This window comes from Eumetopias jubatus, unplaced genomic scaffold (assembly GCF_037043125.1).
Source record: "Eumetopias jubatus isolate StellerSeaLion01/CBP00866 unplaced genomic scaffold, mEumJub1_p1.0 scaffold_6, whole genome shotgun sequence".
NCBI lineage: Eukaryota > Metazoa > Chordata > Mammalia > Carnivora > Otariidae > Eumetopias > Eumetopias jubatus.
In genome coordinates, this window is record NW_028274812.1 from 97,599,506 (window position 1) to 97,626,368 (window position 26,863).

Genomic DNA, 26,863 nt, shown 5'->3' on the forward strand with positions numbered 1-26,863 from the left:
TGCTATATTCCACTCCAGTATTCCAGATCTGGCCACGACCTCTCCCATGGCTTCATTTCCACTATTTTCTGACCATCTGCCCCTTGCTTAAAAATCCCCTTCTTTCTCTGCCTACGCAGCATCCCAAATACCTTTTCCATCACAAACATCAGTGGCCTCACTCCCTCCTATCCTGCCACCCCTCTTCTGCAGGTGCAACAGGCACCTACAATCTACTTTTACCGACCCTGGGATGGTAGCTCCTGTTTGCCTCCAAAGTATTCTCCTGGTCTCCAGTCTTGTTCCCCTCAAAGTCATCCACCGTCTGCTACCAGGCTGAGCTCTCCAAATTCAAGTCCGACAAGATACTCCTGGGCTTCAAAAATAAAGGAAAAGCTCCCTCACCTGGCATTCAGAGCCATCCACGATGGGGCTGCTGCCTGCCCCCTGACACTCTTCACCCCACACCTCCCACAACACTTGGCTGTGTCGTATCCCCTGCCCTCCACCACCAGGAAACTTTAGCCACCAGCTCCACAACCGGGCCTTCATCATAATCTGCTTGGGTGCCTGATGCCATCACTAAACCCCAACACCAGAGGCAGGGACTGGCCTTCACGTTTGCATCCCCGGAGCCTAACAGCGCAGTGCGCTTTCAAAGCACGTTGGCTGCATGAAGATCTCAAGGCCACTACCTGACCAGATCTGCCAAATTTGCATCTCACACAAAAAAATCAGCCTTTGGAGTCTGGAAGACCTGGGCTTAACCACAGCCAGGTTGTTTCCCACAGGAGTGACCGTTGGCATGGGTGTGGCCTCAGTGTTCTCACCTGTAAAACAGGACTTTAAAAAAAAAAAACCATATTAAGGCTGACCCAAAGATGGAACAAATTCTGTGTAAATGCCTAGGAGTACAGCTGGAATACCGTGGGCAGTCAGCAAAGAGCTGCTATTCGCACTTTCAAAACTGCAACTGAGGTTTCGGTCCACGCTTCCAAGGCGAGGGCAGGTTACCCAGCGCATGCAGGGTGTGGCAGCGCAGCCCGGGGCTCCAGAAACACTTCCTGCCTCTTGGCCGTTCTGCTCCTCATTAACACCTCCACTCAGAGGCAAGGGGGAGAGGACCCGTCCTTCTGTCAACATGACTAATGATGTGTTATCTCGCTGTGCTCCTTTTGACCCTCTGCCAACAGGACGTGCTGACTCAGCCCCCACCACCACCTCGCTCTCAGGTGGACAGCCAGCGGACGGGACACGCTCGCTGGCCCGCGCTGCAGTCTGCGGCCGCCCCGGGGTCCTTGGGGGACACCGCGCTCGGACCAAAACAGACGAGGCTCCATTGCTGGCGATGAAGGGAGCGGCTCACTACACTGAAGAGCTCACTACACTGAAGGGAGCAGTTAGACACCTAAGGAATGTCTGAGGATGTATGGACCTAAAGAACACCGGAAAAAACAAAACAAAACAAACAAAAAAGAAAAAAAACAATTTTTTTTCAATGCAACAGACATTTTTGCAGCACTTCTTTTGAATAAGGCATTGTATTCCCAAATGTCTGGGATGGAGACGCATAAAATCAGTCCCGGATGACAAGCTGAGGGGAATATACAGATGCGTGACGAAGCCCGATCCTGACAAAGAGCCTGAGAGAAGTGAACTGTGAATAGGTCAGGGGAGCACAGAGAGGCAGATGTGACTGTAGAGCTGGGCAGACTTCATGGAGGTGGCGGCATGTGCACTGAAGAAGAGCGTTCCGAGCAGAGCACTGACAATGGCACGGAGATCGGGAAAACCTGAGACAAGGCAGTCAGAAATTTAACACTTAAAAAGTACATGAGAAAGTACCAGGAAGTACTTACGACATACATTAGAATTTAACAATTTAAAAAACAAGCCTATCTGTTAATTTAATCTTTATAATATTCTATTTACCTCTGGTTTTCTCTCACGGAATTTCACACATAGTGAGAATAAAATCTAGGGAAAATGTCTACATGTACAAGCTCTCTTTTTTCTTCTTTTTTAAGAATACCTTGAAACAGAAATCCCTCCTACGAGAGACTTTTCCTGAGCAGATGGTCCCTGTGTTTTTGGCAGAAGACATAGGGTTAAACCAGAGAGAGACATAACGATCCATTACTCGCTGGCGGGAAACAAGGGTATCTGCAACAGTCTGCCAGGCTCATGCTGTCTCCCCTGCCTTCCTCCTGCATCAGGCACTGCACCTCACACCCAGCCCCAACCCTCATATGCTACTCCTTTCCTACCTGTGTCCCACATAGCGAGGAAAAATAAACAACAATGACAACAGACAAGGGTAGGGCCCGTGACTCTGTGTAGGCCTCTCCTGGAGATGCCACCCTGTGAGGGGCTGCGGCAGGACAGAGGCCCAGCTAGTCCCACCGAAGCCACACCAGAGCCCCGCACTGCCAACCTGCTAAACCAACCCCACCATCACCTTCCTCCGGGCCTCCTTGTAGGTGAGGTGGCGACAGGCCTATTTAGGGCCTTTTAGGCTGCAAAGCTTATTATTTGCAGTCAAGAGTATTCCAGATACACTCCTCTCTTTGTCCAGGGCTGACCCTCTGTCAGGAGAAACCACCAGGGAACTGAAACCACAGAAGATCCCTGACACTCCTCTTGAGCCAGATTTACTTGGGATCTAAACCTGAATCTTGAAATAAAACATTGAGAATACATACATTTTAAAAAGGCTATAGAAACTACACCTCATCAGCAATAACACTCTACTACATTTACCTTACAAAAAATATAGAGAGATTTTATATAGATTATAGATTTTATATATTATAGATTATATTTATATAAAGAGATTATAGATTTCATATAGAGATTATAGATTAGGTATATAATTTGATCTATAATCTAGATATATAATATAGATTATATGGATTTTCTTTTTCAGTGGTTAGTTACAAAGGAGAGGCAGGGATGGGTTAGGTTGAAGAGTTGGGGTGAGATTAGCTTTTTTCTCCTCCTGGCCTCCACAGAACTCAGTGAATCACTAGCTAGCAGAGATGCAGGGGATACATAACACCATCCCCCCACCTCTTCTTGCCATTCTAGAATGAAGTTACCAAGAATCAAGGTGTATAAATAACTGTGACATGCTATGCGCTAAGGTAAGTCTATTGTAAAGCACATATTTTCTGTTAACTCAAACTCAATGGCATCCATTTTCAACAGTACTGGAATATGCGCAGTTCCAAAAGGTACATTAGAACCTCTTGATAATATTAACCTTTAAAATCAAGACCAAGGGGCGCCTGGGTGGCTCAGTCGTTAAGCATCTGCCTTTGGCTCAAGTCATGATCCCAGGGTCCTGGGATCGAGCCCCACATCACGCTCCCTGCTCTGCGGGAAGCCTGCTTCTCCTTCTCCCACTCCCCCTGCTTGTGTTCCCTCTCTCGCTGTGTCTCTCTCTGTCAAATAAATAAATAAAATCTTTAAAAAAAAAGTCAAGACCAAGAACTGCCTCATAAGCAAATCACTTGAGATCATGCTTTGAAAACAGAGACCAATACCATAACAGCTGAATAATTATGAGCAGAATTATAATATGGGCACCGCTATGATAAAACCAGTGCTCATTATGTTCAGTGAGACCCATCAGTTTTCCAGATGGATGTGCTTTTCCTTCAAGAGTTTGTAAGGATACAGCTATAAGTTACTTGCTGAAGGAAAGAAATCCAGCACCAAAGAATGGGGGACCACTAATCTTCTTTTAAAGATTATGCTTGAGTGAGCACATTAATATTTGGTGACCTGATTCTTAAAATGATATTTCAGCTCAGTGCTCTTTTTCTTAATGAGGCAAAAATAACTCAGGCATCATGGGTGTCTCTCTATTCCCTTTCACAGAACAGACACAACTCCTGGCCCATCGGGTGGCTCTTTGTGCAGATGACATGGTGGGCCCATATTTAACCTTAAGGAAGGAAGACACAGTGGTTAGGAATAATGGCTCTCAAACCAGACTGCATTAGCTCAGCCCCTGGCTCTGCTGCAGTATTACTAGCTGTGTGATCTTAGCAAGCTAATTCATCTGTGTCCCAGTGTCCTCAACAGCAAAACAAAGCTATTTATGTAAAATGAAGTAATGTTTATGAGGATTAAATGAGTTAATCACGGGAAGTTATTTAGAACAATTCAAGGCACACTGCTCAAAAAAAAGGTGTGCTGTCTTTATTATAATTATCATTACCCGGACTTCCTCTCCTAAGTTCTAGGTCTCATAAAAACTCCTGACGTGTCCCAACTCAAATACTTACCGGTTCCTACTTCCTATGCTACTATATTCCCTTTCCCAGGCCTCCCTAACACAGTAAATGGCTCTGCCATTCCCCAGTTGATAAAACCAAAACCCTGCATCCAACACATCAGCAAGCCTTCCTGACTTGACCCCCAAGACATAGCTCATTCCTCACTGCTACCACCCTGGTCCAAGTCACCATCAGCTCTTCTCTAGAACCTTTTGATAAAAAGCCTCCTTTCCCAGTCTCCCCACTTCTCTGAACTCTTCCTCCCTGCAGTCTCTAACCAGCAGGCAGAAGGAACTTTCTAAAGCATAAGTCAGCTATCCTATGGGTTTATGATCTGCCATACTTCAACTGGCAAAAAAATAATAATGATGCTAATAATCCAAACTCCTCAGCAGGGTCTCAGAGTCCCTCCATATAAGAACCCCACCAACATGTTCACCTTGATTTTCTACTCCCTTCCCTGCCATACTGTCTTCCCGCCTCACTGGCCCTCTTGCTGCCCACAAAATCGCCAAGTTCATCCCCAAGTCTTTGCAAGGACCTCTGGAGTATTCACAGCAATGCAAAGGTCACCTCCTTAGAGAGGCCTCCTCCCTCCTATTGCTCCCTACCCGCAGTTCCTTGTTTTGTTTTCTTTACAGTTTTTATCATTATCTGAGATTCTTACTTACTTTTCCACTTATTGGCTGTCTCCCTTACCTGGAATGGAAGCTTGTAAAAATAAGGCAAGATACCTATCTTGCTAGATAGAACAATGCCTAAAGCACAGCCAACACTCAGTAAGTCTGCGCAGTGAATAGGAGAAGGAGGGAGGGTGTGTCAGGATCCAGCAGAGATCCACCCCGGTGCCCATTCCTGAATGGAACTGCCTGGGAAGCCAGATACCAGTATCTGGTAGAACGCTGCCGCCTTTGATCCTAGCACACTCCCTGAAAGCCACCTCAGTCTGATATTAATCCATCTAAAGAACCCATATTCTTCTTCTTCTTCTTCTTCTTCTTCTTCTTCTTCTTCTTCTTCTTCTTCTTCTTCTTCTTCTTCTTCAAGTGGGGAGAGGATTTAGAAGCAGGTTTGGAGCTAAACCACACTTGGGCGTGGAGCCCAATGCGGGGCTTGAACTCATAACCCTGAGACCAGCACCTGAGCAGAAACCAAGAATCAGACACTTAATCGACTGAGCCACCCAGGCACCCCCAAAGAACCCATATTCTCAATCATCAGTCCCCAAACTAAGTTTGCCTAAATACAGTCACTCAGGTACTCAAATCAATGCAAAGTTTCAAACAACCACCTCTGAACTGCTTCAGCTCATTTGATAAAGAGACAAAAAGTCCCAGCCTTGTTGCCCATTTTACTTCACTTCTAAAAGCTGGGGAAATGCAACTGACATGGAGAAACATCTCAGTGTTCAAAGGTTGTTGGGAGTGGGGGCGTGAGAGCATGTGGGAGAGGTTGGGGGAGTTGGGTCTACAGGGGTGGGGGTGTAGGTATGTGGAGAGGGTGTGGGTCTGTGGGGAGGGTGTGGGTCTGTGGGGGGGGTGTGAGTATGGGGAGGGTGTGGGAATGTCAGGGGAAGGGTAATGTTGGATGGGGTATGGCTATGGGGGGGCTGTGTTTTAACCAGAGAAAATCTGCTGATCTTTTTCCCTTAATTGGTTCTGGGAATCAACAGCTGACCACAGGCGGGTATTTGGAACAGCTTCTCCTTATCATCAAATCCTTGATTATAATTATTAAGCCTAGACTTGTGGTTCTACTAAACCCCACTAAGCAACCTCACAGAATATGTGCACAACTGTGGGATCACTCTCCTAAGGTTAGCACTGTGGCATCAAGTCATAAAATTTCATAAAATTAGCATTTAAGGAGATCAGAACTCAAAGGGACCCTGAACATCACAGCCCTTCATCACTCAGACAAGGAAACCGAGGCTCAAAGGATTATGTGATTTGTCCAAGGTCACAATGCTAGTGTCGTTCAGAGCAAGGACAAAAATCAGGGCTGATTACCAGGCCAGTGCTGATCTCACTTCATCATGACACTACCATCCATGCAAAGACTGCAGAAAGCCCAGCTCTTCTTGGAATAATCGTCAAGCTCTCACCTAGAGGTCTAGTCCAAACCCGCTTCTAAATCCACTCCCCAAGAGGGCTGAAAACTTCCCCAAGAATGCTGCTCAAATTCGTATTAAATGTCTGCTCTGTGCCAACCACCCAGTTAGGCAGCAGGAATGCAAAGAATAAAAAGTGTGTAGCTTTAAGAAGGTCACTTTGATGGGAGGCAGAGGAAAGTACAAAGACGTAAGAATAATGACACAGGTGTCCCCAGAGACCAGGGAGGAGGTAAGGGAAGGCTTCCTGGAGGAATGTTATCTCCCTAACTGTATCCCATGGGATGAAGAGCAATGAGCCAGGCAAAGAAGCAGAGAAAGAGTAACTCATGGTACACAAAGTAATAAAAAAATGAAGACTCAGAAGCATGAAATGATATGTTGGTAACCAAGGGCAGCTAACTCTTGCTGAAACACAAGCCAGAAAGTTCAAGTTGGAAGGAGGTGGGAGATAAGAGAACAAAAACATTGCCAGGTTGTATCCCGCAGGTGTGAGAAGCCACTGCAGCAGGAAGTCATTCATCACATTTTTGTTTTAGAAAGATCACTCGCTCAGCCAAGTACTGAGAAAGGATTTGAAGGAGAAAAGGCTGAAGGAGTTTGAACCTCTGGGAGAGTCAGCATACCAATTTAGCAGCCAAGCTTCCTGTCCCCCAACATGCTTCGCATCCTCTTGGACCCTGCTCCAGAAATAGAACCGAGGCAACCCAGAGCGAGGGTCTCTGCTCCACGGCACAACGTTGTATCGACTCCCAAAAACCCCCTGTCTGATTTTTCCAAAGAAGATATCCAAACGGCCAACAGACACATGAAAATGTGCTCGACATCGCTCAGCATCAGGGAAATCCAAATCAAAACCTCAGTGAGATACCACCTCACACCAGTCCGAATGGCTACAATTAACAAGTCAGGAAAGGACAGATGTTGGCGGGGATGCGGAGAAAGGGGAACCCTCGTACACTGTTGGTGGGAATGCAAGCTGGTGAAGCTACTCTGGAAAACAGTATGGAGGTTCCTCAAACAGTTGAAAATAGAGCTACCCTACAACCCAGCAATTGCACTACTGGGGATTTACCCCAAAGATACAAATGTAGGGATCCGAAGGGGTATGTGCACCCCAATGTTTACAGCAGCAATGTCCACAATAGCCAAACTGTGGAAAGAGCCAAGATGTCCATCAACAGATGAATGGATAAAGAAGATGTGGTATATATATATACAATGGAATATTATGCAGCCATCAAAAGGAATGAAATCTTGCCATTTGCAATGACGTGGATAGAACTGGAGGGTATAATGCTGACCGAAATAAGTCAATCAGAGAAAGACATGTATCATATGACCTCATTGATATGAGGAATTCGTAATCTCAGGAAACAAACTGAGGGTTGCTGGAGTGGTAGGGGCTGGGAGGGATGGGGTGGCTGGGTGATAGACATTGGGGAGGGTATGTGCTATGGTGAGCACTGTGAATTGTGCAAGACTGTTGAATCACAGATCTGTACCTCTGAAACAAATAATACATTATATGTTAAAAAAAAAAAAAGACAGCAGGAAGGGAAAAATGAAGGGGGGGAAATCGGAGAGGGAGACAAACCATGAGAGACTATGGACTCTGAGAAACAAACTGAGGGTTCTAGAGGGGAGGGGGGTAGGGGGATGGGTTAACCTGGTGATGGGTATTAAAGAGGGCACGTACTAAATGGAGCACTGGGTGGTATATGCAAACAATGAATCATGGAACACTACATCAAAAACTAATGATGTAGGGCGCCTGGGTGGCTCAGTTGGTTAAGCAACTGCCTTCGGCTCAGGTCATGATCCTGGAGTCCCGGGATCGAGTCCCACATCGGGCTCCCTGCTCAGCAGGGAGTCTGCTTCTCCCTCTGACCCTCTTCCCTCTCGTGCTCTCTGGCTCTCATTCTCTCTCTCAAATAAATAAATAAAATCTTTAAAAAAAAAACTAATGATGTAATGTATGGTGATTAACATAAAATAATAAAAATAAATAAATAAAAGAAAAAGCCCCCTGTCTGCAATACCTGCCCAGCTCTCCCAGCCCATCTGAACCTACCTTTAGTGAAAACCAGAGTCCTGCTTTTCTGATGCCTCAATAAGCCTCCTGCAAGGGTCCACAGCAACTCTTGGTTTACTGACCCATGTGTCTCCGAGCCACATTAGGAATTCCATGATCCCAAACTTTTCTCCCCAACTAAGGAGTGTTGACTACTTGAAGGCAAGACTTAAGTCTTCCAAAGCCCTGGAACAAATATCTGATTAACTGACTAAAGCCCACTTGAGAGCTTTTCCAGCCTATAGGAAAAGAGTCACAGTCAAAAATAAAGGGAGCGGAGATGACAGAACCAGTCTCTAGGCCCCTAGAAAATCCACAGGACTTGGAGTCTAGAGTTGGAGATGTACAGTCCATATCTTCATTTTGCTTTGACATATCACTTGACCTCTCCAGATGTTCATTTCCTTAGCTGTATAAAGTGGGTAGGTTTCTATCATCTCTAGTAAGGCCTTCATTCCACTGTTACTAAAAACAAATCTTTGGGGGGGGGGCGCCTGGGTGGCTCAGTCGTTAAGCATCTGCCTTCGGCTCAGGTCATGATCCCAGAGTCTTGGGATCGAGTTCCCCATTGGGCTCCCTGCTCAGTGTGGGGAGTCTGCCTCTCCCTCTGCCCCTTACCCCACTCTCATGCTCTCTCTCACACACTCTCTCTCAAATAAAATCTTAAAAAAAAAAAAAAATCTTGGTAATCTAGCATCATCTAATAAAATTTGTAGTGTATACACTTTCATCCAAGAATTATTAAAGAAACATTTGCACAGGAGTACAAAGTAATATGTACGAGAACATTTAATCCAGCATGGTTCATCACTGCAAAAAATTAGAAACAATTTAAATTGTCCAGCAATAGGAGAAAGGTTAAACCAATCAATCGTGGTATATCCAACTGAGTGAAATACTACAACACCAGAATCAATGCTAAAATACATTTATTCGTACTGATACAGAAGATGTCCAAGACAGTGTTAAGTAAAAAAGCAGGCAGCAAAGCAATTTATGTAGAAAGAGTTGTTTTTGTTTTAACAGTAATAAATATATGGTGGTGTATAAAGAGAAAAAAAATCTGTAAGAATACATTCTAAAATTGTTAATGGCTGGCATCACTTCAAAGGAAGGAAAATGTCACTTTTATTCTTTGAATTCTTTTAAGCATCCAACCCATATTACTCCTTTAATGAGATAAAAACCACACATCATGGTCCCAAGTCAGGTCAGTTGCACCTAATATGGCATGAGCTCAGAGGTCTCAGCACCTTCCAAATCAGGTGAAGCAATTGGAGACCACGGCACATACTCAGAGGTTCAGAAGCCACTTTCTGGCCTTTGCACAAGCTCTTCTGACTCGGGCTCCTAGTTTCCACAAGTCAGCCAAGAGCCCCTCCTGATGATTTCCCAAGAAGCAGGTATAGACTGTGGAAAGAAAGGTGACTCGAGTGGCCAGGGTAGACAGAGCCCTCTCCATGTGGCCACACTACCCAGGAATCAGTCTGGAACATGCTGTAATTAGGTATAACACCTCCTTCCACCCACCACATGACAAATCCATTCCTTGTGGTTCTTGGAAACTGAAATACCAAATTTCTTCCAACTGAGTCAAATTCTCTGGACTCTAGAGTTACAGTCTAGATAAGGAAACTCTTCAAAATAATAATGAGCAAAAAATATTTTTCTCTTTTTTTAAACATTTCATCTTCTAGGAGTTCAAAGTATTTTACACTAGACACACATACACACCATTAGATCTTCCAAAATACCACATGCAATAGTAAATTACCATTCCCGTCCACTAAATAATACCTAAGAGAAAGTAAATGGACATCCAGAAGTTTCTCCTATGCATTTACTAAGATCTGGCCCATGATCTCATCATCCCTCATAACGATCAGATGAAGTAGAGGACAAACATTTCTAGCCCTATGTTCTGGGTAGAGTCCTAAAATAGGCAAACTTTCCCTTAGACTTCTGCGAACAAAGAGAAAAGCCTGTAGCACTCACTAGATCCTCACCTAAAAGAATCCAGTGCCTGTTTGTTCCATGGCACAGCAAGATCATGGTTGAGATTTTTGTCATCGTTGCTAAAAAATGTTTACCTTACTATTTCTGACCCACTTGTGTAAATATCAACTATGCTTTACCCCCAGAATGTCAAGTGGGTGGTATAGAGTCCTTTTTAAGGAAATCCCAAGTACCTACTTATTACAGTACAGAAATTACAAATTCTGGCAGCGAGGATAACGCACTGGGAAGCTGGAAGGCTCGAGGTTCCCCCTTTTTCACTGGAAGAGGGGAGAAGGAACTGTGGAAACAAGCTTATTTTACTATTTTACCAGTGTGCCTCAACTACAGTCTAAAAATTCTCCTAGTCTTTCAAAGCATCAGCAGATGATGATGAAACTAACATTCATGGTACAGTACACACGTAGTACACCTTCACCTTACTCAGAAAAATAAAACCCACAGGCTTGCCAGTGTTACTGTGGGTTCATTTTTATAAACTTGATGACCACATTTATCTGAAACCCAAAAATAACAATCTCTTGCCATCCAGAGCATATCTGGCTGTTCTTTCCCCCGAGCCAATGCCTACATATAATGCTTGCCATGGCTCAGCAAGCAATTCGCAAGCTGAATGCAGACGCACACCACAATCGAGGAAAATGTAGAGGTAAATGCTTCTGAGTGTTTCACAAGTATTAACAAAGTGCTTCACCCACCACACTATTAGAAGGTGGCCCAGCGGAAAGAGCACTGGACCCAAGGCAAGAAATGCCCAGTGTGAACATTGTGGACAGAGGCGTCTGCCCTGTTCGTCCCCGCAGGTGCTCTATCATTTTCTTTGGCCTAGACCACCACAATAAGCTCCTGACTAGTCTCCCTGCCTCTGTACTCTGCCCTGGAATTACTTTCTAAAACAAAGATCTAACTGTACTGCATCTCTGCTTACACACTGTCCATGGGCCTCCTCCCTACAGGACAGAGTGCGTCTCCTTAGCAAAACTGTCAAGAGGCTTTCATGATCTGGCCCCAGGCTCCTCTTCAGTCACTCCCTACCACTCAGGTGCCTCGCTTTCTAGCCTCCTGGAAGTTTCTCAACAGCTGACATGCTTTTTCCTTCCTTCCAGTCTAGCGTGAATGTCACCACCTCTAAAGCCTTCCCTCAGCTCCTCAGAGAGTGTGAGACTCCTCAAAGGCTGCCAAGAGCTTTCTGCACAGGCTCCCTCCTAAGCCATCAACACAATGCCAGGCCTCCTTGCTCCCAGGTGGTAAATGCACACATGGAGCTGGAGTCAAATGCCAGCTCCGGAACTGACCTTGACCAACTTCCCTAAAGAAGATTCTTAAATAATTTTCTTAAATAAGTCTCAATTCCTGCATTTGCAAAACTGAAATTATAATGGCTAAAGCGTGTTGTTATTCAATTAAGATAAATAACTTCATGTACAGTACCTAATACAATGTCTGGAGCTCAGTGAAATAGCAGTAAGTGGTGGCTAATATTCTACTTAATAGGTACCAGCTACTCACTCAATGTTTCTTAACCAGAGAGAGTCTACCCTCCAAATTACAACTTCTCTAGGTCTCAGTTTCCTTACCTACAAAAGGAGGGGGAGAAGTGAGGGCAGGCAAGAAGTAGAAGGGGGGTTGGACGAACACACAAGAGAATCACAAACAACTGGGCTCCTGGGTGGCTCGGTCTGTTAAGCGGTTAAGTCTGCCTTCGGCTCAGGTTATGATCCCAGGCTCCTGGGATAGAGCTCCGCCCCCTCCAAAATCGGGCTCCCTGCTCAGCGGGGACTCTGCTTTTCCCTCTCCCTTTGCCCCTTCCCCTGCTCATGCTCTCCTGCCTGCGTGCTCTCTGTCAAATAAATAAATAAAATCTTTTATTTAAAAAAAGAGAGAGAAAAATCACAAACAACGAAGCGCTAAACTGTGTAACAGGATATCTGAGAAATGAGAACGGCTTCCTTACCTTGACAAACGTGTGGATCATCACTTTTAGGGGAAAGCCCTCTCCTGGGCTCCCTTCTTCTTAAGCTTTGACTTGTTACTTTTATTATAATGTTATTTAAGTATGTCTAAACATAAAACTAGGTATGTCCATCCCTGTGCTTTAGCTCTTACAAAACTAGCAGGTGAACCAAGGTAAAAATCTGACAAAAATCAACAAGAAAGAACTCAACATTAATCTAACATGACAGAGGACCACAATGCAATTCTGCAGTCATCCCATGGCTGCGCACAATGGTACAGCACTACCTCAGAGCAGGTTCCTCGCAGTTCTGCCCACCTATGCCACCATGGCTCCATGACCCCTTCAGCTACCCATCACTCTTCTCTAACAAATGGCCATGAAACCTTTGTTCATGGAACTTCCAGTGATCATCTGACCCAAACACAAGATTTCTGCAAATAAGCCCACATCTGTTCTTTCCCCCTTGGCTAGAGACAATTAAGGGAGTGCTCAAACACAGATCATGGCACCACTAAAACCTTATGGCTCTACTCATTGGTAACTTCACCTAGATATATGGAGTCTATGATTTTTTTAATTATTATTGAAAAGAACATTAAAGTTCTCATTCTGGTTTAAAAAAAAAAAAACATTTATGAACTCCCAGGAAAATGTCTTCCAATTCCAGATTAAGAAACATTGTTTTATTTTTTAAAGTGTCTTGCCACAGTATCTACAAAGATCTTCGACATCTTCTATCTGACTATAAGTGCTCTGCATGCATTATCTCTTTAGTCCCCAGAATAACCCTAAAAAGCAGGTACTAAAATAATAAGTAAGGAAACCAAGGCTTGAAGAAAGCGTCCAAGTGATGGAGCAGCATTTGAGCTATCTTATTCCAGCACCCCTGGTCTCTGCTCCTTCAAGACAAGCCCAAAGAGCCTTGGTCCATGGACCTGTGGGCTAGGAAGAATGGCTGTCCCACCCATTAGAAATCGAACTGCAGGAGACAGACCTAAATTGAAACATGGTAAATTTAAGACAAAAGGGACTTATTCCAAGTGGGAATGGCTATCCTCTTAACAGATCACAGTTGGAGATGTTGAAGTCATAGTGAGAAATTATGTTTACAATCCATAAAAATTATTTCAAAAAGAGAAGAGAGTCAAAAGTGCCCAGCACAGAAGACATGGAGAACAAAGACTGGTAAGACACTACTGAATTCAGAATGACTTTATGCCATGACTAGTTTTAGTAGATTGGTATACAGATGTGAGACTGTAGGAAGGAGGATCACAATGGCTGAGAAACAGGGGCAGATACACATGACATCTCCTGGGAAGACTCATTCATGCAACAAGCATGTGAGTGCCCACTATATACCAGATACTGTCCTAGGTTCATCCATGAACAAAAACATCCCGTCCTCATGGAGCTGATGTTCTAGTTGGGGAGACAAAGAAGAAGTAAGCAAATATATATTCTAGAGTTAGGTAGTAATAGTGCTCTAAGGGCTGGGAAAAAATTAAGCAGGATATGAGAAAGAATGATGGAAGGGGGTAGATATTTGAGATAATGTCATCTGGCTATCATCAAAAGGTCAACTGAATCCTAATTAAGAGTAAGTAGGTGACAAGATGAAGCTCAGTTTTATAAGTTGCCTGGACTCAACAGCGTTCATTCAAAATATTTGCTGCCCATTAGACTAGGCTCTGTATTGGAGCCAGAGAGATCACAGTAAAACACACATATGTGAAGGTATTCAACAATCCATGCACCTTGCGGGGGAAACTTACGGTGTCAGAAACACTGAGAAGGTACAGAGTGGGGTAGAGGATCTTGGAGAAGACAAAACAGCTCCACCATATCAATGTCCTTTAACTTCTGAAGTGGTTTCCAACTTGAAGCAACCAGAGACTGTGCATCTAACCAGCTAGACAGTCCTGAAAAAAAAAAAATCACTCCCAACTTGAATATTCTCTGACGATATTAGAAAAGGATAGATGTCAGAGTAGTGATATGCTTAAGGTAAGAGAAAGAAGCAGAGGAGGAAGACTCATATCAGACTTGGCTAAATTCATTCAACAGATAAAAGCTGTTTACTGAGCAGGACCTATGGGGTGCCAGGCTCAGTGCTCACTCATAAGTATGAGCAAAAACATGCCAGCATCTCAAGAAGGTTAGAGTCAGATTGTCTCTGTTAATACACATGCCAAAGGGATGGAGCCGGGAGGATGTGGGAAGGAGAAGGGGGATGGGAATGGGAGGGTAAGACTATCATCTATCTGTGGTCAGGCTAATGATGAATGTTCTGAGCCCTCCCTGCGGACAGCAGCACTGAGAGGCTATCACAAGGTGGACAAACTGCTGAGGGCGGGGAGGCAGGTTCGGCAAAAGGTTAGGTTAGGTAAGTAACCATCAAGCTAACTGCTATGCCCCCTCCACCCCACACTCACCACTTCTGTTTTAAAGTCATCCGTCTCCCCACAAAGCTGTGAATAGCTCCTAAGAATCATACCTTCTTTAATCTCTATGTTCCTACCAACAACAAATGATGAACGGTCAATAACTGCTTGATAGAGCCCAGGCTTCATGATGTGAGTAAAACAGGAGGGAGCTAAATAACAGGTTTTAATGGATGTGAGAAGCTAAATAGGCCAGATTCCTGCTAGGTGTCCAAAGCTGCTGAATAGGGGGGCGACCAGTGACTGCATCTAACCAGCCGACAGCCTTGAAAAAGTCACTTCAAGTTCAAGTTTCAATCTGCAAAACGAGGAAGTTGGAGCAAGTCAGAGGTTACAAACCTTTTCATCATCCTGAAGCCCGGATACTGTATCTTTGCTGTTGGGGTACGGGGTGCAGTCTTCCCGCCCCCCGCCTTGTCTGTGCTTCCAAACAAATTATAGAGAAGAGAACAGATAGCCAGCATGACCACCACCACAGGGACCTGGGGGGTCTGTCAGCAAGAGGCCTCCCGGCGATAGGGAAGGTAAAGAGACAGAGGTTGGAGGAGGGGCAGGGAGAGCAGTGAACAGGGCTCATGTGTAACACGGACCTTAGATGTGAAACTAGCAGCCCAAGGAAAGACTGTACCTTTGAATGAAATATCTGTGCTTTCAAGGTGGTTGTTCATGTCTGGCTTATACACATCCCAGCACCCAGACACAATAAGTCATGAAGAAACAGGTTTTAAACAACCTAGAAACCATACAACTAATTTCAGAGCTTTAAGAGCAATAATTACCCATAAGCAAGACCACCTTTCGTCTCTTGTTTATTTACTATATGTACAGAGTGCTATCAGACTATTTTGAGCTTCTGAGAAATTTCCAGTTAGGATCAGTAAGAATACCCAACACTTCCAAAACCCATAATTTCCCCTTACCAAGGTGAATTCCCCAACATGACAGGAAAACCCACAAACTATGCAGAAGGGAGTAAAAAGCCAATCCAGTCAAAGGAAATCTTCCAATTCTACTAAAACAAACAAACAAACAAAAATACCACAAGGAACACTGAAACATTTCTAGTTAAATAGCTTTTCACTCAATCTTTAATAACTTCATTCTGACACACTTGAAAAGTATTAAATAATATATTCTGTATTTCTGGCAATAGCAATGCCTAAAACTCATTTACAACTTAAGGCAGCAAGTAAGCTTATTTATGATTTTCAAGTCAAATTTAAGGAAGTTAAAGGCCAGACAAAGCCATGTGTTTGGAAATGCCTGCAAAATAATAAATGCCTGAGGGAATTGGATGGCTTTTCTGCTTCTAAGCTAAATAAAGCCTGGGGGGGCTTTGCAAAGATCCTAGTGAGGATAATCTCCATGATTACACAGAGCAAACCATCCAATTCCACATGAACCATGGAAAGTTAATCCAAGAAGAATAACACTTGAAATATTAAGAAAAACACACTCTTCTGCTTTTTAAAACACTCCGGCAGGTCATTTTAACAAGCCAGATCATTTGACTAGTGAGTGTTTCTGTGACAGTGTCTGGGCCTTCGGTTAACTAAAGGACAAGAAAGATTATCTGAGTTCCAACTCCAGGCCTCGGATCCTCCCTCCAACTCCCAGCAGTCTAGTCTCCCTACTTCCTGCACACCTTTGGATTACTGCACACCGACTTCCTGCACACCCTTGGATTTGTGATACCTTCCTCTTCGAGGGTTACTCAAGCTAAGTTCCCGGCGCAAGCTCGAAGGTTAAAAGTTTGCAGTCACAGACCCTCCATTAAAGCTCAATCAGCATCTGTCTATTAACAAGTTCTGCCTCAGCACACTGATTAATTTACGTAAACAACTCTGAAGAGGTAACGCATCACTGCAAGGGCAGAAGTCAGGAGCCTGAACGTACCCGCTCCGGGAGAGGCGGCTGCAAGACTGGCCCGTCAGGCACAGTCTCTGCTGACGTTCACAGAGGCTCCTTCCACGCAACAGGTCCTCGCAGGCAGGGCCCCAGCAGCGGGCACCTGGGCACCTGCCCACAGCTCCCAAGGCATAGCTCTCCTCCTGCCCGATCTACTTCTACCCACCCCCAATTCTCGACTGGTCCCGGAGCCAAGACCGGCCAGCCAAACTACAGCCCTTGCAAGCACTGCCCACCAGCGATAAGGCCCAGGGCACATTCCTCGGAAGATGCCGAGATAGTGCGGCTCTCCTGAGCGCTGCCCACCTCCTCCGGACCTGCCAGAGCCAACGGAGAAGCGCGCTCTGGCCAGTGATAGGGGAATGCAGCGCAGGGAAAACAGCCCGGGGAGCGGATGCCACGCTCTGTCCTTTCACCCGGGAACAGCCCGAGCCACCTGTCTCCTCACCACAGTCACCAGTTGTTAGTACTTAGACGTGTATCTCAACTACTTACCAGACCAGAACGTTTCCCTAGTCGCACAAGCTCTAGTGACTACTTGGAAAACTGCAAGTAGCTCGCTTTGTACAAAATGATCAGGAACTTTTAATGCGGACGGGGTAGGGGGGCGGGGGGAGTGGGAGCGGTAAGGGAGGAAGAAACAGGTGACTACAGGTAGTGGTGGTTCTGTGGGACCTGCGGACCGGATCTGGAGGTGGAAGGGGGGTAGAGTGGGGAAGGCAGGAGATGGCGGGAGAGAGGAGGGGGAGAGGGCTGGCCAGGCTCGTCCGTATTCTCTCGAAGACGGCGCGCAGGTGAGGCCTGACACTCACCTCCGGCAGCTCGCGGAGCTGGTTGGCGTCCAGCAGCAGCTCCTCCAGGCTGCGGGCGTAGCGGTAGATCTCCTCGGGGACGTAGACCAGCGAGCAGTGGCGCTTGTCGATGGTCTCCACATGACGGTTGCACCGCCACAGGGGGATGCAGTGGAACATCGCCGTCCCCGCCGCCGGGTCCCGAGCCGAGCCGCGGAGACCCGGGCTCTGAGCCCGCTCCGCCCAGCGGCTCCGCTCCACCCGCTGCCCACTCAGCACTCGTTGGCTCCGCTGCTCGCTAGTTCCTCGCGCGGGGGTTCGCGGTCCCAGGCGCTCGCAGGAACCTCGGGCGGGAGCCCCAGCCGCGTCCCAGCGCCCCCGCCCGCCAGCCGGTGCGCCTCCTCCCACCCTCCAGTCGCGCCGCCGCGGCCGCTAATGCCGCGCGGAGCTTCCTACTCGCGGCCGCCGCGCGACTGAGCATGCGCGCCAGTGGGCGCGCGCGAGGGCGTTTCCCGAGCCGGGGGATGCTCCGCTCCGGGTTTTCCTGGAGACCCGGAGCCAGAGAGGGTCGAAACCTGCGTGCCGGGCGCTCCCTGTCCCCCTACTCAGGCTGGGACTCGAGGAGCGTCCGGCCCTCCGAGGAAGCCTGACTCTAATGGAGCCTGGGGTAAAGATGAAGCAGAGGAGAGGCGGCCTGAGGGGAGCAGAACAACTTTGATTTTTACTTAACTCGCTCTCGTCTCGCTCCCCTTCCCCAAAACAACTTTCTCTTCCGGGGTCAGGCAGGACCGCCCCCGACGCGTACCTTGCGCGCCGTGGGCGCCCGGAGCTACGAGATTCGGTGTGATTTTTGAGGTTCCCCGGCTGCCAGCAGCCCCAGAAATGAGCGGGCTGCCCTCAGCCCCGCACCGCGCCGGGGCCCCGACCGTGCCCTCTGGTCCGCGGGCACCGCCTGCAGGCTGTGTGACCTGGGCGCACACCTTCTGGATGTTTGTTTATTGTTTATACACTAATAGGAGGTCCCTCTCCCCATACCGTCAAAAGCAGAGGAGTCAGAATCTGTAAGATTCTCATGGGCATGGTTGCACCCCATCAGGAGTCCAAACGCAAAAACGAGGTAGCAAAGGTGAGTTTCTGAGCCTGTTCTAGTCCGGCCAGATGCTGGCTGGCTCCTGGCGACTATTTTGGGCTAGTGAGGAGGGAGGAGTGGGGGAGGTAGGGCACGTTGGCTGCGGGCTGTCAGGTGAGCATCCTCCAACCAGCTCCTGGGTTTCTGCACCAACAATCAGTATCTTGCAAAGGGAAGATTGTAACCCAAGAAGGAGTAGCTGGGGAGGACTCAGGAGGCTCACTCTGGATAATAGACGACCATTCATTCTCTCGCCCCTGATTCACCCACGGACTAGGACCAGAACATCTCTTCTCCCCATCTCCAGAAAACCATCTGGCTCCTTTACATAGGGCTGCCGACCGGATCAAAGTCAGTCACATAGATGGATTGTCTTTTGGGCCCCACTCTGACTCCCCTACCAGCTGCCGCCTAGTCCTCACACCCTTCTCTTCAAGATTCCCCCTGTGGCCTCTGCCAGAGACAACCGGGCTCTCCCGCCCCAAGTTGCCAAACCTAAAAGCTGGAGCCATCCAATCCACTTTTCTGCAGAAGACTGAAAGCTGAGCATGCTCAGTGACCAAGGGAATTTTTGATCTGAAACTAGTTTATACAAGGCATACATGTCTACACAGACTTCCAGTTCCAACTGTGTGCAGGACGGTTTCCCACGGGGTTAGTGAGGAGGACTCCTTTCCTCCCAATCAGTGAGGATGGATCTGAGCAGCACTTCGGTTTTGAGCCCAGAATTATCACCTGAACTTTCTAATTCCGGTCATCCTTAAATGCCATTGCCAAACCCACTCCAGTCTCTCTTTTGTTTGTCCTGGTGTGATTTCTACATTCTCAGGGAAGAAAGGCCACCTCAACTTTGGACCTTAACCACTCTTCCACCGTTCTCACATTCCAGAAACCCATTTTGTGCCGCTTCCAGTGGAAAACTGTGGTTTCTGACGGAGAGACTGAGTCTGGAATGTAAGCCAGTCACAGACTTGTCCTTGCGAGTTTTCTAATTGCTTTCAAAAAACAGCCAAAATAAGAAAGGCCCAGCTCCTTCATCCTAATCTTTGACTTCCAAAGATTACCCCACTAGGTTATTAATAAACACTAAGTATGTTTTAAAGATGTGGCTGGTCTCTTGAAAAATTCAGACCTCAATTAGTACTCCCGTGTGTCTCTCTCTGACACACTTGCGTTATGATTATTTTTGTATCACCTTCATCTCAAGGAGATAGTGACCTCTTGGACAAGTACTGTCTCATTCATAGATCTCTATAACGACCACAGTGCGACACACACATTGAATAATTGGCAAACTTCCGTTAACTCTGCAAAATCAGGGGCAGAATTCTTGACAATTGTTGCCAAGGATCTACCTAGAATTCGTTTTGTTTTTTTTAATCCACTGACCATAACACAGCTAATCTGCTTTGAAATTCTCCAGCTTTGGGGCTCTCAGAAGATGCTATTGTTAGGCCTGCCTCTTGGTTTGTTTCTGTTTTTGATTAAGAGAATTTTTTTTTCATTTCATTTTATTTTATTTTTTTCATCCTGATAAGTGTGCTCTTTAATCCCCATCCCCCCACATCTTCTTTATCCATTCATCTATCGATGGGGCCGCTTCCATAGATCGGCTGTTGTAAATAATGCTGCAGTAAACATAGGAGTGCATGTATCCCTTTGAATTAATGCTTTTGTATTTTTTGGGTAAATACCCAGTAGCACAATTCCTGGATCATAGTGTAGTTAACTTCTTGAGGAACCTCCATACTGTTTTTCACAGTGGCTGCACCAGTTTACATTTCTACTAACAGTGCAAGAAGCTTCCTTTTTCTCCACATCCTTACCAACACTTGTTGTTTCTTTTTATTTTAGCCATTCTGACCGGTGTGAGGTGGTATCTCCTTGTAGTTTTGATTTGCATTTCCCTGATGGTAAGTAATGAACATCTTTTCATATGTCTGTTGGCTATCTGTATGTCTTCTTTGGAGAAATGTCTGTTCATGTCTTCTGCCCATTTTTTAATTGGATGATTTTTGGGGTGTTGAGTTGTATCAGTTCTTTATATATTTTGGATACCAACCCTTTATTGGATATGTCATTTGCAAATATCCCATTCTGTAGGTTGCCTTTTAGATTTGTTGATTGTTTCCTTCACTGTCCAGAAGCTTTCTATTTTGATGAAGTCCCAATAGTTGATTTTTGCTTTTGTTTCCCTTGCCTCAGGAGACATGTCTAGAAAAATGTTGCTATGACTGATGTCAGAGAGATTCCTGCCTGTGTTCTATTCAAGGATTTTTATGGTTGTAGGTCTCACATTTAGGTCTCTAATCCATATTTATTTTTGTGTGTGGTGAAAGAAAGTGGTCCAGTTTCATCCTTTTGCATCTGGCTGACGAGTTTTCCCAAGACCATTTGTTGAAGAGTGTTCATATGATTATGGGTTTATTTCTGGGCTCTCTATTCTATTCTGTTGATCTATGTATCCATTTTTGTGCCAGTACCATACTGTTTTAATTACTGCTGCTTTTTAATATAACTTGAAATCTGGAATTGTGATACCTCTAGCCTTCTTCTTCTTTTTCAGGATTGCTTTGGCTCTTCAGGATCTTTTGTGGTTCCATACAAATTTTAGGATTGTTTGCTCTAGTTCTGTAAAAAATGCTCTTGATATTTTGATAGGTATTGCATTAAATTTATAGATTGCTTTGGGTAGTATAGACATTTTAACAATATTTTTTCTTCCAATCCATGAGCACAGAATGTTCTTCCATTCTTTATATTGCCATCAGGGTTTTATAGTTTTCAGAGTACAAATTTTTCACCTCTTTGGTTAAGTTTATTCCTAGATACTGTATTGTTTTTGGAGCAATTGTAAGTTGTATCGATTTCTTAATTTCACTTCCTTTTTTTTTTTTTTTTTTTTTTTAAGTAGGCTCTATGCCCAGCATGGAGCCCAGCGTGAGGCTTGAACTCACAACCCTGAGATCAGGACCTGAGCTGAGATCAAGAGTCAGATGCGGGGGTTGATGGGTGGCTCAGTCAGTTAAGCATCTGCCTTCGGCTCAGGTCATAATCCTGGAGTCCAGGATTGAGCCCCACATCAAGCCCAGCGTTGAGCCTCCCATTGGGCTCCCTGCTCAGTGGGGAGTCTCCTCCTCCCCCTGCTCATGCTCTCTCTCTCTCACACTCACTCTCTCCTTCTGAAATAAATAAATAAAATCTTTAAAAAAAAAAAAAAGAGTCAGATGCATAACCAACTGAGCCACCCATGCACCCCTCTTAATTTCACTTTCTGCTGCTTCATTATTAGTGTGTAGGAATGCAGCAGATTTCTGTACATTGATTTTATATCTTATGAATTTACTAAATTCATTTATCAGTTCTAATAGTTTCTTGGTGGAGTCTTTAGGGTTTTCTATATACAGTACTTCCCAGAATTTGAAACATTAGTCTGGCAAGAGAGAAAAAAATGAAAATGCCTTGTGAATTGGAGAATAGGGAACCAATTCTTTATCCTGAAGAGTTTGGGGCTTTCCTTATTGATATAATTTCTAGCCTTGTTCCCCATATACATATACCATATTTAGTCTTCAAACTATACATTTAAAATGGGAACTTTTTATTATATAAAATTATTCATTAATAAAAGTAGTTTTATAAGTTAATAAATAATATACAGATAAATGTGTTTAAGAGGCTGTTGTAAATTACTTCTAGGACTAGAAATCATGTTGTTATTTATTTAATGCCCACTATTGTGCCAGTCACTGGCTTAATTTTCTGGGGGGATAAGAAGGAATATGACAGAGCTTTCAGTCTTACTGGAAGAAAGGCAGTTATCCAGGGAATTATAACAATCATAGTATAATTTTTTTCTTAATCTAGGGAGTCTAATCTTTGTCCTATAAAAAATTACATTGGGTGGCCCTCCGAGTTATTTATATGCAAGTCGAATAGGCAAATTAAATCTTATTATATGCAATGCTGGACACTAGGAAGAAACGTGCAATAGAATCCCAAAACCCTCTGGGAGAGGAAGCACTCAGACCCAAACCTCTGTTTCTTCAAATTTGAATTTAAGGACATTTTCTAGAGATTATATATCCCTGTTGTAAGGGAAGAACACCCACACCATTCAAAAAACATGAGAACCTACACAATCTCATGGGTAAATCAGTGTAGAATTCAACAATCTATATAATCAGAAGTAAAATTGCCACTCTAAGATTTCTCTGATTTCCTCTTGCTACTAAATTAAAATTCCACCCCCCCCCCATCTCTGGCTTTTTACTTGGAATTTTTAGCCCATTTACATTTAAGATAATTACCAGTTGACACTTGAACAATGCAGGGGTTAGGGGCACTGACCCCTGCACAGTAAAATATTTATGTGTAACTTCTGACTCCCCAAGAACATAACTACTAATAGCCTACTATTGACCGGAAGCTTTACTGATAAACATTCAATTAACTCAGATTTTCTATATGTATTATATGCTGTATTCTTACAACAAAGTAAGCTAGAGAAAAGAACGTTATTAAGGAAATCATAAAGAACAGGAAATACATTTGTAGGACAATGCTGTAAAAAATCTACATATAAGTGGACTCACATAGTTCAAACCCATGTTGTTCAAGGGTCAACTGTTGTGCTATGGTTGGATTTAAGTCTACTATGTTTTATTTGCTTTCTCTCTGTACCATCTGATTTTTCATCCTCTGTTCTTCCTTTTCCACCATCTTTTGAATAAATAAGTAATTGCATTCTGTCTATAGGCTTTCTAGTTGTAGTGGCTGCTCTAGAAATTACATTATACAGCCCTAAATTTTCACATGTATATACCAAAAGATGTAAAACATAAGACTCTTGCAGTTATCTAGGCCCGTTTGCCACCTCTCTGCTCCTTTATGTTTTAGCTTTTATGTGTATTACATTTACCTATGTTATAAGCTCCACAACAGAATTTTATAATTTTTTAAATAACAATATGTATTTTAAAGAAGTAAGAAAAAAATAGTCTCTTACATTCACTCATATGTTAACTATTTCCTGTGTTCTTTATTCCTACCTGACCTCATTCCTCTCACCTTTCAGTGAAAGTCTGTTGGCAGAACATTCTCTTAGTTTTATTATGAAATGTCTCTATTTCACCCTAATTCCTTAAGAACATGTTCAGTGCATATAAAACTCTGGGTTGATAATTTTTTTCTCTCAGCATTCTAATTTTCTTCTGATTTTCATTGTTTCTTATGAGAAGTCAGCAATATTTCAAATTGATGCTAAGCTGTATGTAATGTGTCATTGTTTCTGTTTGCTTTCAAGATTTTATCTTTGGTTTTTAACAATTTGACTATTATATGTCCATATCTATCCTGATTGGGGTTTACTAAACTTCTTGACTCTGTGAACTTAAAACTTTCACCAAATTTAGGGTATTTTCAGCCATTGAGTCCTTAAATTTTTTTGCCCAATTTCTTATTTTTTCTTTTTGATATTATAATTTTACAAATGTTGAACTTTTTGGTCGTGGCACGCTTGTACTTGAGGTTCTGCCTTTTCCCCCATTGTTTTGTTCTGCCTGTTTTTCTAACTGGATAATATATATTTATCTAGCTTCACGTTTACTGTGAAGTTCTTGCTTCTATCATCTCAAGCTACTATTAAGCCCATATGAAATATAACTTTTAGATAGTATATTTTGGAGTTCTGGAATATCTATTTCATTCTTTATATATATATATATATATATATATATAGTTTATATTTCTCTGCTGAGATTTCTTATTTGCTCATTCATTAAGAGTATATGTTCCTTTATATACTGAATATAGTTATAATCCCCGCTTTAAACTCCTTGTATATTAATTCAAACATCTGGGTCATCTGTTTTAATCCCCATTGAATGCCTTTTCTTTTAAGTGTGGGTCATGTTTTCCTGTCTCTTAATATGCCTAGTAATTTTCGGTTGTATCCTGGACATTATGCATGATAGAATCTCTGGATTCTGTTATATTACTTCAAAGAGTATTGATTTTTTTTTTTATTTTGTTTTGGGACATAGCTTAGATGAAATCAAGCTTCAAACTCTTATGTCTTAGTCTCTTCAGGCTGCTATAATAAAAATATCATATATTGGGTAACTTATAAACATCAGAAATTTATTTCTTACACTTCTGGAGGCTGGAAGTCCACAATCAATACACCACTAGATTTGGTGTCACATGAGGACCTGCTTCCTGGTTTATAGATTTTTTTCTTTACACTATGTCTCCACATATTAGAAAGGGATGAAGGAGCTCTCTGGGCTCCCTTTATAAGGACATTAATCACTTTCATGATGGCTCCACTCATATGACCTAATCACCTTCCAGAGGCCCTACTTCCACATTGGGGATTACATTTCAACAATATAAATTTGAAGTGGGACACATATTTGACCTATGGCATCTTATTTTCTCTGTGGTGGATGGCAGCTGAAATTTTGTATTCAGTTGTTTTATTTTTAATGGTGCTGCTTCAAACATACATAGTTAAGGGGTCTTAGGTGGAGTTTATGCGGAGAATTTGGAGCTTCTGCTCTCACTCAGTCCCTTCTGAGGTTTCCCTCTCTCACTTCCCAGCTGCCATGGTCATTCCGACTCTGATCCACAGTACCGCAAGGCGGTCAGATTGCTATGAACATTGCCCGTTTTAATTTATCTTTAAATTTTAGTGGTTTTATGTAGTATAGTGTCTATGCTTGCCAAAGCCATAAAAACAGAAAACTCACACCATGGTATTTCCTTCTTCCAAGTGTACAGTCCTCTTCAGTTCCTGCTTGCTTTTGGTCACTCTCTAGTACCTTCAGATAGTTTTTTTAAATATTTTGTCTAGCATTATAATTGTTATCTATGGGAAAGTTAGTCTGAAAGAAAAACACTATTCCTTGCTTTTTATTAATTATAATCATTTATTTATTCAGCTTCACAGATTGTATTAGTATGTGGAAAATCCAAAATTTCATATTATATAGATTTTAATCTACTCCTCCATTCAGAGAAGTTACAAATGAGCAGCTTGAGTTTCATTTGTTTTTCTATTTTTCTCAGTCTCCTAATAAATGTGCTAATGATGAGTCAAATATTGAACAACATTTTGCCTTGGTGGAAACGGGCCAAACACTAATCTGTCATGTGGGGTGGGTATAAAGAACTCTTGATTTTGCATCAAATTTTTGCATCTGCCACTACCAGGGATTAGATCATAAAGGAATCATATTATCTCCAACATCCGTTTCTTTATTTCTACAAAAGACATGAAAACTGCCACCCTCAAAAAGCTGTTGAGAAGACTGAATTAATATAGTGGAAAGAGCTTTCTGTACTGCAGAAAACTACACATTAGGCATTAGTCATTGCCAATACTCTTTTCTCAGTTACCAGCTTAAAAGAAAGCCTACCATATGAGTACTGTATTTGGGAAAAAAATATGGAGGATTAGTAGAAATGAGACTGTAAAAGTATTTTGACATGAACGAGAGTACACCAGGGGAGCCCAATCAAAAAAAAAAAAAAAAAAAAAAGCACCTGCCACTGAATCCATCTTTTTCCTGGCCTCTGCTTCATAGCCTCTTTCTCCAATAAAACTGAAAACTTGAGGGATGAAGCCTAGAGGGGGCTTACAAGCAGTCTTTCCTCAGGTTGTGGCAATGCTTTACATTTGTATAATGTTGTACAGTTCAAATGAACTATCAACATACATCATCTCAATTGATCAAAATGCATCTTTTAGTCATTTAAATAAACACAGCTGCCTCATTTCTTTTCCACTTTGATTTACAAAGGATTTTAGACAATCATACAGATCAGTCTTGTCCTAGATCACCTTTATTTTATAGTTATGGTTCTTACAATATAAGTTAAATAAATATGAACACTAAGTTTTCATCAAAGGCCAACAACTATTTTATGAAAATAAGAAAAAAAAAGATATCAACAAACAGAAGTGTGCCCTTTCTACTGAGTAGTGCCATTCAGACAATTAAAATACCACTACTATTAAATGTTGATCATTTAACTAAAATAAACCTAAAGGATGTCATGTTTCTCCAGTTAAAATTTCATCCATAAAATTGGATTCTAAGAGGTGCAAATGATATCTCATTGTGGTTTTTTATTTGTATTTCCCTGATGGTTAGTGATGTTGAACCC

The 26,863-nt window shown here is 43.5% G+C and overlaps 1 protein-coding gene and 1 pseudogene across 2 annotated transcripts in view; one reads left to right on the forward strand and one right to left on the reverse strand.

Moving 5' to 3' along the window:
* Positions 1–17,961, reverse strand: part of LRRC1 (leucine rich repeat containing 1) — a 125,929-nt gene extending 107,968 nt beyond the window's left edge. Inside the window, exon 1 of the mRNA XM_028097827.2 lies at positions 17,584–17,961. Coding sequence (XP_027953628.2) covers positions 17,584–17,742 — 159 coding nt within the window. The 5' untranslated portion in view covers positions 17,743–17,961. The remainder of the gene's footprint in view (positions 1–17,583) is intronic.
* A 160-nt stretch (positions 17,962–18,121) lies between these two features.
* Positions 18,122–26,863, forward strand: part of LOC114204504 (S-phase kinase-associated protein 1 pseudogene) — a 28,815-nt pseudogene continuing 20,073 nt past the window's right edge. Inside the window, exons 1-2 of the transcript XR_015768436.1 lie at positions 18,122–18,688; positions 20,546–20,604. The product of XR_015768436.1 is annotated as an S-phase kinase-associated protein 1 pseudogene (transcript). The remainder of the gene's footprint in view (positions 18,689–20,545; positions 20,605–26,863) is intronic.